This window comes from Meleagris gallopavo, chromosome 2 (genome assembly GCF_000146605.3).
Source record: "Meleagris gallopavo isolate NT-WF06-2002-E0010 breed Aviagen turkey brand Nicholas breeding stock chromosome 2, Turkey_5.1, whole genome shotgun sequence".
Classification (NCBI taxonomy): domain Eukaryota; kingdom Metazoa; phylum Chordata; class Aves; order Galliformes; family Phasianidae; genus Meleagris; species Meleagris gallopavo.
The window spans coordinates 58,318,053-58,331,745 of NC_015012.2; the positions used below are offsets into that span (position 1 = coordinate 58,318,053).

General features: G+C 37.2%; 2 protein-coding genes across 2 annotated transcripts in view; one reads left to right on the plus strand and one right to left on the minus strand.

The window, feature by feature from the left end:
• Positions 1-928: 928 nt before the first annotated feature.
• LOC104909312 (ectonucleotide pyrophosphatase/phosphodiesterase family member 1-like) lies at positions 929-13,679 on the minus strand. The gene is made up of 9 exons (XM_010707372.3): positions 12,843-13,679; positions 10,468-10,643; positions 9,844-9,895; positions 6,562-6,716; positions 5,409-5,544; positions 4,383-4,463; positions 2,935-3,067; positions 2,079-2,235; positions 929-1,565 (listed from the first exon to the last, which is right to left on the minus strand). Exons 1-9 carry the CDS (start codon positions 12,847-12,849, stop codon positions 1,398-1,400), a joined length of 1,065 nt encoding a protein of 354 aa, XP_010705674.1. The 5' UTR covers positions 12,850-13,679; the 3' UTR covers positions 929-1,397.
• Positions 13,361-13,693, plus strand: part of CCN2 (cellular communication network factor 2) — a 2,838-nt gene continuing 2,505 nt past the window's right edge. Inside the window, exon 1 of the mRNA XM_003204212.4 lies at positions 13,361-13,613. Within this exon, the coding sequence (XP_003204260.2) occupies positions 13,361-13,613 (253 nt within the window). The remainder of the gene's footprint in view (positions 13,614-13,693) is intronic.

The following is a 13,693-nucleotide window of genomic DNA, read 5'->3' on the forward strand; positions in this document are numbered from 1 at the left end:
AAAAAAAATGGTCCCAGGATGTCTGCTCACTTAAACTGAAGCAATAGAACAGCTTCTGTTGACTTCAGCAGGCTTTGAATCCAGCCTCCAACTTGCCCTGACCAAGCCACAAGGTAAAATGCCTCACTGATCTGTTGCAGGGTCTTCAGTCCTCTAACAGATTTGTGCGTGATGTATTTTCTTTTAAAATGAGACAAACATAATGGCATAGTCAATTATACATACTTAATACACAGCAGAGCCAATTTTGGCTCATCCTCTTCAGAGAGAGTGGGAGAATTACAAAGGTGATAGCATGGGGACTAGGAAAGTAGGGAGTTACTACACTCCTGAGTGCCTGTAGCAGCTGTTTGTGTGGTCTGAGCTTCCAAGAAAGCTCATTATTTGCTTCTGCTGGATTTGCATCTGGCAGTGTCTGTATTCAAGACTGGTAACTTATGCGAGCTGGAATTTGGATGATATAGCAAAAAGGAAACAGCTAAAAACGTATTGAGAATGTGGCTGCTTGCTGCCAATGAGCAGCCTGTGGGCACTGACTTGTAGTGATGGGAAGTCATCATTTTACCATTCTGGCACCAATTTTTGTGTGAAAAAATCTTCGAGCAAAAAAAAAAAGGGGGGTAGATTTCAAAACCACAACCAAATCTAAAAAGGTATAAATACAAGTTTAATTTGTAGCAAATTTATTTCTGAGAGCTCAGGGTTCTTTCTGAATTTCAGGGTGAGATGATTGCTCCTGCTCACTCTGAGGATGCATGTAAAACACGCAGAATACGTATCAAACTATTCTTCAGTGTTGGAGGCACTAGAGGGCAGCAAAGCACCAGCATATCCTTGCTAACAGAACTCCCTTAGCCAAGTGTTTATTCCTTGCCGGGTACCAGTCTTATTGCTTACTCAATATAGGTTCTTGTGTCACAATTCTGTGTTATTACACGAGACTCAAAATTCAGAATATAACTCATGCTTCAAGGAAATCTGCTGCTTTTTGTATTTCAATGGTCAATAATGCAGTTATTTCTTAAAACTTTAAAATATTTGCTAATTAGAAAATTGACCACATTGATCGTAACTTGTGCTTTGTAAAACTCCTCCTCTCCAGTGCATGTAAAAGATAGTTTTGTTTTTGTCTCAGACTGTGATGATCAAATATTGACAGCATTTAATAATGGCCATGGTTCTACCATATTCAAGGGTGAACAACAGAAGCTGCCACCCTGTGTTATATACATAGTCCATCAGGAGTCCCTGAGATACAAATACGGCTCCCACTTTCCTCCCCACTGGCATTTTGGTCAAGAGTTCTCAAATGTTCCAGCTTATTTAAAAAAAAAAATCATCAATTAAATTCTATTTACATATGTTGTAAAATGGACAAAAATATTACATAGGAAAAATCAGACCGTTTCGAAAGTTGGTAAATATGTTTTTAACTGTAAAATGTCAGATACTGGCTGTTTTCTGTCTTGATAGAAGCTGAGTCCTGTAAGTAATTCTATATCTCTGATCCGAGCTATGTGAAACTTCATTCTCTCTTCAACCCACAGCGACTCAGACCTCCCATCCTAATAGGAAAGAGGAGGAAAAGATTTGTGAAATGTATATCAGAAAAAAAGAACATTTAATCAATTAGTAAAAGATATTTTCATCTTTTATGATGACAGACAAAGCAGTAACTGGCAGCAAACAAATAGAAAGCACTGGATTCTATGAATAATAAGCTTGTGCAAATTTAGTACTTGCTGTTACTTAAGTGTACAGAACCTGCAGCTGCATCAGTGGAAGCTGGTGATAATGAGGAGTGACAAGGGAGGTCCAATATCTGTTCAGCATGTCTATGGTAAAGCTACATATTCTGATTCTACTCAGCTACCTGTAAGTTTTAGTCTTTGAACAGGAAACTTTCCCCATTTAAGCATATGTACATGTTTTAATGTAATTCTGTTCACAAAAATATTGTATTCCCTCTCAGGAAGGCTATGACTGTAGAGTTTTTACAGCCTTTAATTAGCTGGTCACCGATACATAAGCAGAATGAACTTAAGCCTGGCTTTATGAAGGCTGAACAGACTACTTACTGCACAGCTTTCACTATTGTCTTCTCTGTGAGGTACAATGAAAGATAAGGCATCAAGAGATCCTTTGCACTTCAAAGGAGTTTCAGAAGTATTTTTACAAGTAGTCAGCACAATGAAGAAATGAGTAGGAATGGGAACTTCTGAGTTACCAGGGTGTCTGAAATACAGAAGATATTCCTGTAAATCAATAAGTTCATTCTTGTACAAAGAACAAATAGCAGTAATGAGTTGTACTGTGGTACACTGATTTTTAGCAACCCACAGTCAGTCTGAAGAAAGCTTGGATCTGGAGGTAAAATTAATCTGTAATCAAAGTTGACAGCATATTTTGGATCAATGTTTTGCATATTAAGTTCAGCTTGTAGGCCCAAAATGGTGAAGTATAACAATAAAGAACTGACTTTTAAAGGTGCAAGAATTTACCACCTATCTGTTATCTTGAACCAATTTTTCTATCTGGGAGTAACTAGTACACTTGTGCTGACAACTCAGTAGTAGAACACTGCCAGATACGCAGACTCATTAATATAAGCCATAATACCATGGGTAAGCTCCTGCTTCATCCAGTTCTAGAGGCAATGTTGTAAGTTTTCAGTCTAATGGATGTTTCTCCACATGCTTCTCTTACTTCCTTTCAGGATGACATACTTCTAGTACACGTTCATTCTTTTTGTTTGCTTCTGAGTTTTACACAGCTCAATCTGTTTAGGTCCATTTGACTGCTTCACTTTGAACTAGGATGACCTGCCAAGGATCAATCTCAGCAAGATGCTTTTCTTGCTAACAAGGATCAAAATTACTTTGTGACCACTAATGGAGGAAAGAAGCAAAGGATTACAATGAGAAAGCAGCTCACCTTTTCACCTTTTCTGGGGTATCATAGATCCCATCAGAGTCGTAATCAAACACGGGACCACTTACTACATTGACACCATTTCTGTCTGCAGCATACTCAGGCAGCAGGGACTGATGGAAGTAGTTCCATAACACTAGAATACAGTAATGGAAATGGGATACATCACCTCCAGAATTGGAGTTGTTAATAGAACTGTGCTGTTTTCAGTAGAGTACTGATGGACATAGTAAGCTAGGAAAATAATATACTATACATAATATATTATGCTAAGAAAATACAGATCTTCATAGTTTTAATCTACCTGAGCAGTAGCACACACTGCAAAATCTCCTGGCATTCTGGTTTCACAGTCACCCTAACCACAAACCTGACTGAACATAATGACACTGCTTCCTTACGGCCTTGGGTTTCTTTCATGGAAATCAAGGTATGGAGAAGCTAAAAAGGGAAGGCGAGAGAAAACTGTGACTGTATCTTGCCTCATTATCAAGGCTAGAATGGCTAGCATATATGCCCACATCTCTATTTCATGAACATTTTCAAATTATGTGTACCTGAAGCCTTTTCTTACCTCTTTCATTTTAATTATCTATATGAGGAAATGACTGCACCATGCTTCTTTACAGTAAGAACATGTTAACCTCTCTCAGCCAACCATCTCATGCTTAATTTCACCCAGGAAAGCCCATATCTTTTATATTAGAAATCTGATTATTTTCTCAGTGTTAGAGACTCTCAATTTCTGCCTGGAAACTCATCTGACTTTGAGAGACATTCCTAAAACAGACATGAATTTAACTTACTATTATACGCGGCCTTCCAGTACTTGAAGGGAGCATATAAACAGGAAGGGGAATGGCTGTTTATGAGGGTGGATAGTGATAGGACAAGGGGAAGTGGTCTTAAACTGAGACAGGGAGATTTAGGTTAGATATTAGGAAGTTTTTCATACAGAGGGTGGTGATGCACTGGAGCAGGTTACCCACAGGGGTTGTGGATGCCCCATCCCTGGAGGCATTCAAAGCCAGGCTGGATGTGGCTCTGGGCAGCTTGGTTGAGTGGTTGGTGACCCTACATATGGCAGGGGTGTTGAAACTAGATGATCATTGTGGTCCTTTTCAATCCAGGCCATTCTATGATGATGATTCTATTATATAACTGGCACTTGGGTTATCTAGAAGATACTGTATAAAACCTTGTTTAGGTAGGTAGGGAAATGCAAATAAAAATGTCAGTCATATAATAACGATGTCTATACTACACCAATGTGTAATTAGCCATAAGCTAATAATGCTGGGTCTTTTTCATAAGGGTCATGAGACCTACTTCAAGAAGTTCTCACTGATGAGAAATCCAGGATCTGGGGAGGTCTGATTTCACAGACAAAGCTAAATTGAGATTGTTTGTGGTGTTTGGAAGTAAGCAAAATACACATATAAAGAAAATACCTTTAAATGCAGGATACATTGGCACAATGTTGCTGGTGAGCAAGGCATCATAATGAGATTTCTTTACATCTCTCATAAAATCTAAAACCGAAAAGCACAAAAAAATACAAGATGAAAGATCAGTGCTATGATGTTAAGGTGGAGCTGACCTAAACTCACTTTTCAAAGTTGATGCACAAATACTAACTTCAGTATAAGCTGATCAGGTTCAAAATAAAACAATCTCATCAGCAGCAACAGTAATTGCACTTGGAAGGTATATTAGTGTACATATTATTTTAATATTTTAAAATATCAGAACAGACTTTTGAGCAGTGGGAAAGGGAATAAAATTCACTTCCTGAGTGTCAGACCAACTTAGGCACAAGAACAGCTCTCTTTGAGCTTTGCAAACGACACTTTGCATGGATGTTAAAATAACCTTCACTCAATACTTTAGCATAAAACCAATGTAAAATGCTTCCAAATCAGACCAGCACCAGTTTACATGCAATCTAACCATCTGTAAAAAGCTAACTACATTTCAAAATATGTTTTTGAGAATCAGAGCTGCACTCTTTACATCAAATGCTGAGTCCCTTTACCAAAAGTCATGTATGGCACACAGTGGTAAATTTCAAACATAAAATAAACTTAAATCAAGACGTTTTTACATTTACAGACAAATGTTTCAATTTTACTTTGGGTAGTTCCAACTAATGGAGGTCATGCAAAATGAATTTGCAGTTTATTAGTTTGCCAGACTTGACTCAAGGTTTACACATTTCTTCCAGTTTCTTCTATGAGATGCCACATTAGAAGCCAGACAAGTTGAAAAGCTTTCAGGAAAAACTAAATGACCTTGGACTACTCAACAACTGCTGACGCATGTGCAATGTTTTCCTTTCTCATATGCTAAAAAGAACTGTAATAATTCAGCAACTATTGCTCCAAGTTCTTAATCAGAAATATCTATAAAAGAAGATAGCTCCTGCATTACAAACTACTTAAATCACATGCGCTGTACAATAAAAGCAATGTATTTACTTGGAGGAGAAAGAAATCCATAAGTTAGTCTAGGATGACTGTTGTAAAATGAACACGTCTGGTTATGATTAGAAGGAATACGAACATCCTTGTGTAAGCAGCTGGAAATATCTTCTGCGGTAGAAATCCAATTGTCCTATTGAACAAGAAGAAAGTATCACTAGAAAATTAAAATTAAATAGCTGACTTGCAATATTTTGTTCAGTGTGGGGGACTGCAGAATTCTAAATATTTACCCACTGCTGCTTTCAGTTGTGCAAAGAGGCTTAAGATTTAAATGTTGTCCCTATTTTGCTGAGGAAAAACAAGCCCTCCCATTTGCTGCACATATTCTGTAAATAAAATAAGCAGAACTGCAGTATTTCAGTTAAGAATAACATCCCCTTCCAAAGGAAAACTGGAAGGTCCCTACTAAACCTAACTTGATCTTGTGTGAATGCATACGCTTAGGCTAAGAGTCAGAGGCAGCCATCTCTCTCTAATGGGCCACTTGTTACAATAACTGGTTGCTTTGAGCCACTGACCTCTCAAGAAACTCAGGGAAAAGCAGGACAGAGCTTAGTTTGGTTTACCTATAATGGCCATTATTTAAAACCTGTACAGCCCAGATAATCAAACTAAAAAGCATCTTCTACAGTCCTAATTCCACTTCAAGCATGCCTTGGTTTCTAAATTTTCTACAAATTGGAAAACCAATCTGAAAAACTTTCATTCTTAACATCAGCAATCTGCATGAACATCTTAGCACATGGTTCAGAACAGCAAAGTCTAGATTAATCAACAACTTCTTTAAACTCAATCAGAATGATCTTCTGAGGGAAGGATTCAATCAAGGCATCAGTGTTTACAGATAGACCAGAGATTATCTTTTCAAAAAGGTCCTACATTATTACGTACACTGCTTTATCTGGCAGACTGCTATAGCAGACCTACATTGCCAGGAATGGAGTAAATGCAGATTCACAGGATCTCTCAGTCTCTGTGGCAATGGTCTCCTCACTTCCTCATGCATCTGTTCTCTTCAGAGGCAAAAGCTTATGCCGAGAAAAAGGAAGGAGTCAAAGCCAACTCTTATTCTTCCAAAAAGTGGGAATACTGTCATTCAATCTTTTTACCTTTCAATGTTGCTTCCAACATTTCTTCAGATACTTACATTTTTGTTAATGGTGTATGCACTCCACAGTGACATCTTGTAGTCCTTGCTGTATCCATTTACATAGCGGTAATGGTAAAGGAGGCAGTAATTATGTTTCTTCTGCAGAACCCTGGGCCGTCCGTAGGGCAAAGTAAGTGTCTCTATCTTCTTAACTGGAGTAGAAATAATGCTTGTTAGATTTCAATTGATAATGGTTGTTGAGAACCTTAATCTTTTACACACCTAAAATTGCCCTGATTTCTACTTGCTAAATAGAGAAATCATAGTAATAGAACAAAAAAAGAAAAATTCTATTCTTGTATCAAAGGTGTAGTTTCTATAAGGCAAGAAATTAACTGACAATACACATATAAAGAAATATGCCAACATCTATAACTCAAATGTACAATGTTCAGTTTTACAGTGTGTTTAAAACAACACATTGTGACATTTTAAAATAGTGGATGGATATAAAACGCAAATTTTAATCATAGTTGACTTTGTGCTTTGATATAAATATACAATGTGGGATCTGCTTTTACTTAACATTTAGCTGAGAAATAAACCAATTGTGGTGATTTCAAATCTGCTGAAGGGGCTGTTTTAGTATAAAGCACAAAGCTATTTGAAGAAATGACATTTATGGCTCTACATTTCATCATCCTTTAAACGAATGATACCGTGAAATAAGTTAGATTTTCAGATGCATGAGGACTAAAATGGAGCTACAGGAAAGAAGGGGACAGACTCTTTAGCAGGGTCTGTTGTGATAAGACAAGGGGAAATTGCTTCAAACTAAAGAAGTGGAAATTTAGATTGGATATAAGGTAGAAGTTTTTTACAATAAGAGTAGTGGGGCACTGGAACAGGTCGCCCAGAGAGATGGTGGATGCCCTGGCTACGGAGACACACAGTGTCAGGCTAGACTGGACTCTGAGTAGCCTGATCTAGCTGCAGGTATTCTTGTTCATTTCAGGGGGGTTGGACCAGATGACCTTAAAAGGTTCCTTCCTACTCTAAGAATTCTATGACTTTATAATGACTGTGATGGTCATTATAACCTTTTGGTCATAAAACCCTTTTCCCCCCCTCTCTCTCAGATCACGCTTCTCTACAATGTTTGTATACAAAAAAGAGAAGCGCCTCCAAGATATACTGCACAGGGTTTCTGCCAGATCCTTGCCTAGGGCAATGCCTGTTTATATCCATTCACCAACCATCACATCCAACGGAGTAGTGAAGACTCTCCTTTAAAAAAGTAACAGAAACAATGTATGTGGGATCAAAAGAGGGGATAGTCATTAAAAAGAAACTGAACAGAAAAGCCGAGTTAGCAACATAAATACTTTACAGTGTATTTTTCTTATGATTTTTACAATAATAGTGAAAAAAATGTAACAGAACAGAATCATAAGAAACACATGCTCTTGCATTCACCTGATGCAGTCCAAAAATGTCAGCAAGAAGGTTCAGAATTTTTTAAGATAAACATTAATTTCACCAAAACATTGAATATTTATTTGGGTAGAAACAACCAAAAAATAGTATTTTCAAGTTTCTAGTTCTCTAGTGTAAAATAAAAACTAAGAAAAATTAGCACATCATGAAAATATCTCAAAATAATAAAAAATATTACTTCATTATTGAATATGCAAATGTTTTCAATTCTTAAATGTATGGAATTATAAAGAAGGGGACCAAAGCTTCAGGTATATTTCATTAAGTAGGTTACTGCCATCCACAAATCTTCAACTTCAAGGCAATTGTTTTAAATGAGGAATTCAATTCCAAACTTAAAAAAAAACAAACAAACAAAAAAAACAATGAAGTCAAGTTCATTTCCCTACCCATCATGGATAAGATAAACATTTTAGGTTTGATCATTTGTTCTCTTTTTCCATAAAACTTAAAGAAGCAGTAGTTAATTGCTCTTATATGGCTGTCAAGTTATAACAAACAATGTCAGAATATGCAGAGGTAATCAATAAACTCTGAATACTTTCAAGGAGTATCGAGGCTGGCTGATAGAGAAGGTGTTGTTACAGATGGAAGAAATGTATGTAATAAGTGCAGGATTCATACAACTTAAAAGCAAATTACTTAAAAAGTAATTTTTAAAAAAGATCAGCAGTAACCTAGGATAATCCAAGCTAAAATCCTAGTGTTTCAGAAGTGTAAGTTTAGAACCTTCGGTTAATATTTTTACAAAATGGGACTAAAACATATTACACGCCTGGCATATTTCTCCAAAACATATTCAGCAGGGCACTCAGGCTTCTACCAACACATTAATAGTTTGTTTCAGTGAAACTACTTACACGCTATGAATAAAGCACATGCTTCCATATCCTACTAATAGGATTTTACTTCGCTGCTCCCATGCAATACCAAAGAGTGATTTTTAAGTCTTTGGGACACACTTTAAAAAGATGCCTTGCTGTCAATGGAAAATGCTCAAGAAAACTATTCACTTTTTGTGCCAGGACAAACTACACAAGTCAACAGAAGCCTTAAATTAGTCCTGAATAAGCATCAAGCACTGGATCCTGCCTGTAGCTGACATAAATCCAATTCTTAACAGTGAGCTACAGCAGTTTCTCAACAAATACAGATATTATTTGCTTAAGAAAAAAGGTTCCATGAGCAAATACCTGGCAAGGTTTCTATCAACTTATTTTCCTTTCTGACGATCTAATTGCTATGACTACATTTTTTAAAGTGTTAGCATGAAGGCCTAGATTCCAACTTGTGTTCCGTTATTTAATTAATGTGTTTTGCTTTACAAGTTATAAATACATATGCAGCCTTGCAAACTGCAGTTCAAATTGGCACAAGTGTGCTCATAGAACTGAAATACAGTATTAGCACAGAAAAAAATGATTTAAAACCACATGATAACCAGATCGTGTAAAATATTCTGTGCTTTTTTAGAAGTATGTTGCCACCTTGCCGTCAATATTTACAGGGATTTCTTATCACATAGTTCTCCATTCACCACTTTTGCTTCTCATTCTGGAAGACTCATTGTTTCAGTGTTGGAAAGTTCAAATATTTCAGGTAATAACAGGCACCATAAAGACACATATACACAGATACATGTGTACTTCAGAACACACGGTTCAGTAGGATTGTGTCTGAATTCTACATATATACGACAGAGCTATAACCCCAAAGAGTAGTTCAAAGAATTTTTAACTACGTGCTTGATATTTGTTCAGAAGTTTAGACATCAAATATTTTACATTTTTAATCATCCTCATGTTTTTATTTTCATTCTATTTTACAAGCTAAATGTCTTACCTTCTGTTTCAGTAAGATTTAAACGCTGATGAAAATCTCTTACTGGCAAGCCCTGTAATTATAAAGAAAAAACATTGATTTTTTACTACATGTTTCACAAAGCAATTTATATTCCACTACTTAAAATAATAAATGCAACACATCTGCCTTGCAAGTTAAGCCTGTATAAAACTCACAGGCAGGTACTGCAGAGGAGCTATGGGGAATGTGCAGAAACACACTGTTTTTGCCACAAGTGTATCAACATCTTTGAAAATCAATCCCAAGCATACAACATAGTCACAGAAAGGAAATTTCAACATAGTAAAGTGAACCAAGTAATAACTAAATGCTTTTCCCATCAAAGTTTGCTTCTGCAGTGTTTTCCACACTCTTTAGAGCTGAATGTTGCTTTACATTTGGAAACCAAATAATGAACATGCAAATATAGGCTCTCTAACTCCAGACAAGACATGATTTTGAGACCAGATAAAAACAAACAAACAAAACAAAACAAAAAACACCAAACAAAAACAACCAGGTAGCAAAACTACAAGATAAATATTTATATTAGAGAATCCTGAGTCTCACTCTGAATACAACAGAGACATATGCCTTGATGACTTCAACCATTTCGGTACGTACTGCTGTCCTGCAGGAGCAGCCAAGGCTCACTGGAAAGGTTCTTTGTCCCACAAAAGAGCATTCAGAAGGATGGCTTGTTTCTTTGGGATGGTGAGGGGTGTAAACAGGATTCCTTAAGAGATTATTTAGGCATCCATGGGTTCCATTGTTTGGGGCTGGCTTCAAATCAAGCAAGTCTATGAAAGAATTCAAGTCACAGGACAAAACAAACTATAATACATTGCTGCTTGTGTTGTGATAGCAATTATGGTTGATTACAAGCAAGAGTGAGTTAACAATCCTGCACTGCTTGCTATTCAGAACAACTGAAAGGAAAAACAATGTAAGCACTTAAGACAATATATATATTCTCAGGTAGGGCTCAGGGTGGAATTAGTCTGCTTGCAAGGAGGTACAGAATAAGCACAAAAAAATAATATCATACACAGAATCACTGAATGCTTGGGGTGGAAGGGACCTTAAAGTTCCAACCTTCTGCCATGGTCAAGGTTGCCACCCACTGGATCAGGCTAGATCCCTTCCAACCCAAGCCATACTGCAATTCTGTGAAGTCTGGCAGTTTGAACACTTCGGAAAACATGAGGTGAAATTCTTTCATTCAGAGAAGACAATCAGTTGTACATATCTGATGTTTATGCTTTAAGTGCTGACGTGCTGCACAAATGCAAACAGTATTTCTCTTTGGTTGCCCTCTGAAGAAGGTGCGGTCAGAGACTTCCAAGAGAAACCTTAGGGACTTGACTGAAAGAATATGCCTTTCTGCAGTCCAGAAGGTACCTAAGGCCCTGGGCAAGGAAATGTTTTAGTAAGTTGTTTCATTTCATCATTTTCTATCTAAAAGTAAAGGTGCTGGCTTCTAATTCCTTCTATACAGGATGGAAGAAATCTGGACATCGATGAGTGAATATAAGAAATCTGATCTGCCACTGAACTTGTTTCTATGAGATGTCAGTAAAGACTCCCACACAGCATATACAGAAGGGAATGGGGGAGCATTAGTAGAAGGCTCAAAGAAATCAACTACAACATGAGAAGACATCAAAGCACACAAGGGTGTGAGATGCACACTTTCTGACACCAACCTGTTTCCTATTCCAGCAAAGAATTTAAACACATGGTTTAAATATGGTATACCTGAACATTGCCACTGATCTCAAGCATGTGCAGTGCTCCCGTTAAGTGCTTTCTGGATCAAACCCTTTGGTAACAAATTGTCTCTCACAGAAGCAGGTGTTAGAGCAAGCATGGATCCTGGTAAGAGAGAGAAGGAGGCAGGAGATAATGGAAAACAGGTGAAGACCTCCAGGGGAATAAGTGAACTCGGCAGAAAAAAACAGTGATGAATTTTTGGAGAAACCATGAAGGAGAGGACAAAGAAGGGACACAGAAAGTAACAGTAACATCGTATTTGAAAGGGTGAAAAAAAGGAGGGCAGCAAGGTGTCTGATATTCTGAAATGAACCCCCCTTCTCTGGTGCAGTGAAAAATCATAGAGAAACGGGGAACCTAACCACAGCAGTTATGCAACTGAAGAGATGACTACCTTTAGAGTGAGACTCTGAAGTCATGGGACTGTAGGCTAATGAGATAGTTACCATTCATTGAAAGATGAAAAAACTGCTGTGACACTAGAGAATGGGAATGGACAGGGAAACATCCAAACCCACAATACATAAATTGAATGACAGGCATCAATGAATTTGGGAGAAGGCTTATTATATGAATCAAGACTGTGTACTGTATCAATCAATTTCCAAAAACAGAAATCTCAATTTCAGTTAACTAAATTGAAAACCTATCTAAATCAAGGCAATAAAAGATTGAAAATATGATAAAGGAAAACAACGAATAAGATTACACGTACTAGAACATACAAGGATTGTTCAAGTGTATGAAAAACTGGATGGGGCAGCAGAGCATGACTCTGACTTCTCAGAAATCAGCTGCCTGGCAGCTGAACCCATACCTCCATTCTCATACTACAGTAACTATTTCTGCTCTGCCAGAAAAGGTTTCATTATTGAATTAAGCCTCTAGTTAAACAGGAGAAAGAAAGGCAGGGTGTGTTTTTGGCAGGAGGAAGGTGGTATAGGTAGTTTTAATACTGGTGAGTCAAAATGTCAGCTTTGGAGCAGGTCAGAGGAACGCTCACAGTGACTGGTAGAAAATACAGATACAAGCAGCCTGAACAGCACAGCCTCAATAGTAATTAGTCCTTTAGAAGCTGAGCCTATCTCAGGTACTAGTGAAAAATGGCAGAAAGTCTTAAAGATAATTTTCTAAGGACATTTAGAAGTTTGTTATTAAAAGATTTATGACACCCAAAAGATTTATGTTTTTAACAAACAAAGAAGACCCCCATCAACTCTACTTACCGCACATTAAATTATATACTTCAATGTTTTCAAATGGATCAACTTGAGTCTGAAATTTGAATCCTGGTCCAAAACCAATAAAAATAGCCTAGGGTTAACAGAGAAAAGCAGATCTCTCTTAAGGACAGGCAGAAACTGAAAATATTTTCACATTCCGATGTTTTTTTCTAGGAACTTATCCTTAGCAACATTGTATGGGTCAAGTTAAAAAAGTAAATATTTTTTCCAGTAAATGCATATAATCAGACATTTGAAAAGATGTAGGAATAATTTTAAGTAGTAGTCAGTATTAAGAAACCCAATTTTGTCTCACTGCTGCCCTTAAAAGATGCCTTCAGCCATTTATGAAGTTCTTTGCTTCCCTCTGCTTTTGAAGAACATCATTCTCTCAAATGACTTAAATGACTTAATGGAAAAGTTGAGCCAAAATAACCATCACTTTGCATGCCTTGTAAACAATTTGGGAGCTTTTAATTTAAGGCTGTAAAAACATCTGTTGGCAGTAATGCTTTAAATGGATGAAGCAATTGCAAGATCCAAGACTTTTATCACTTATTCTTCTTGCACCACTTCCTGAGCTGGGCTGGCACAAGCAATTGTGTAGCCAAACAGTGAACCCAATCCAGGAACTCAGCCAGCTCAAAACACTTAATATTTTTTCCTCCTGGCTATTTTTCACTTGGTTCAGTTCCCTGACCTACTTAACTCTGCAGCAACACAAAGTTAACACTAGCATAGAGCGGGGTTTGCTGCAGCAGGAAAAACAAGGGGGTGAGGACAGCAAATGCTTACACTCAACTTACGACAAGATTGTTTTTAAACTTACCTTCAGATATTCAGCTTTTTTTTTT

Excerpts from the sequence above, each read along its gene's own strand:
- LOC104909312 (XM_010707372.3), bottom strand. Across the intron at positions 2,236-2,934 it reads ACCCCAGAAAAGGTGAAAAG|ACACCCTGGTAACTCAGAAG; the intron begins GTGAGCTGCTTT and ends TCTGTATTTCAG. Across the intron at positions 1,566-2,078 it reads ACAATAGTGAAAGCTGTGCA|GATGGGAGGTCTGAGTCGCT; the intron begins GTAAGTAGTCTG and ends CTTTCCTATTAG.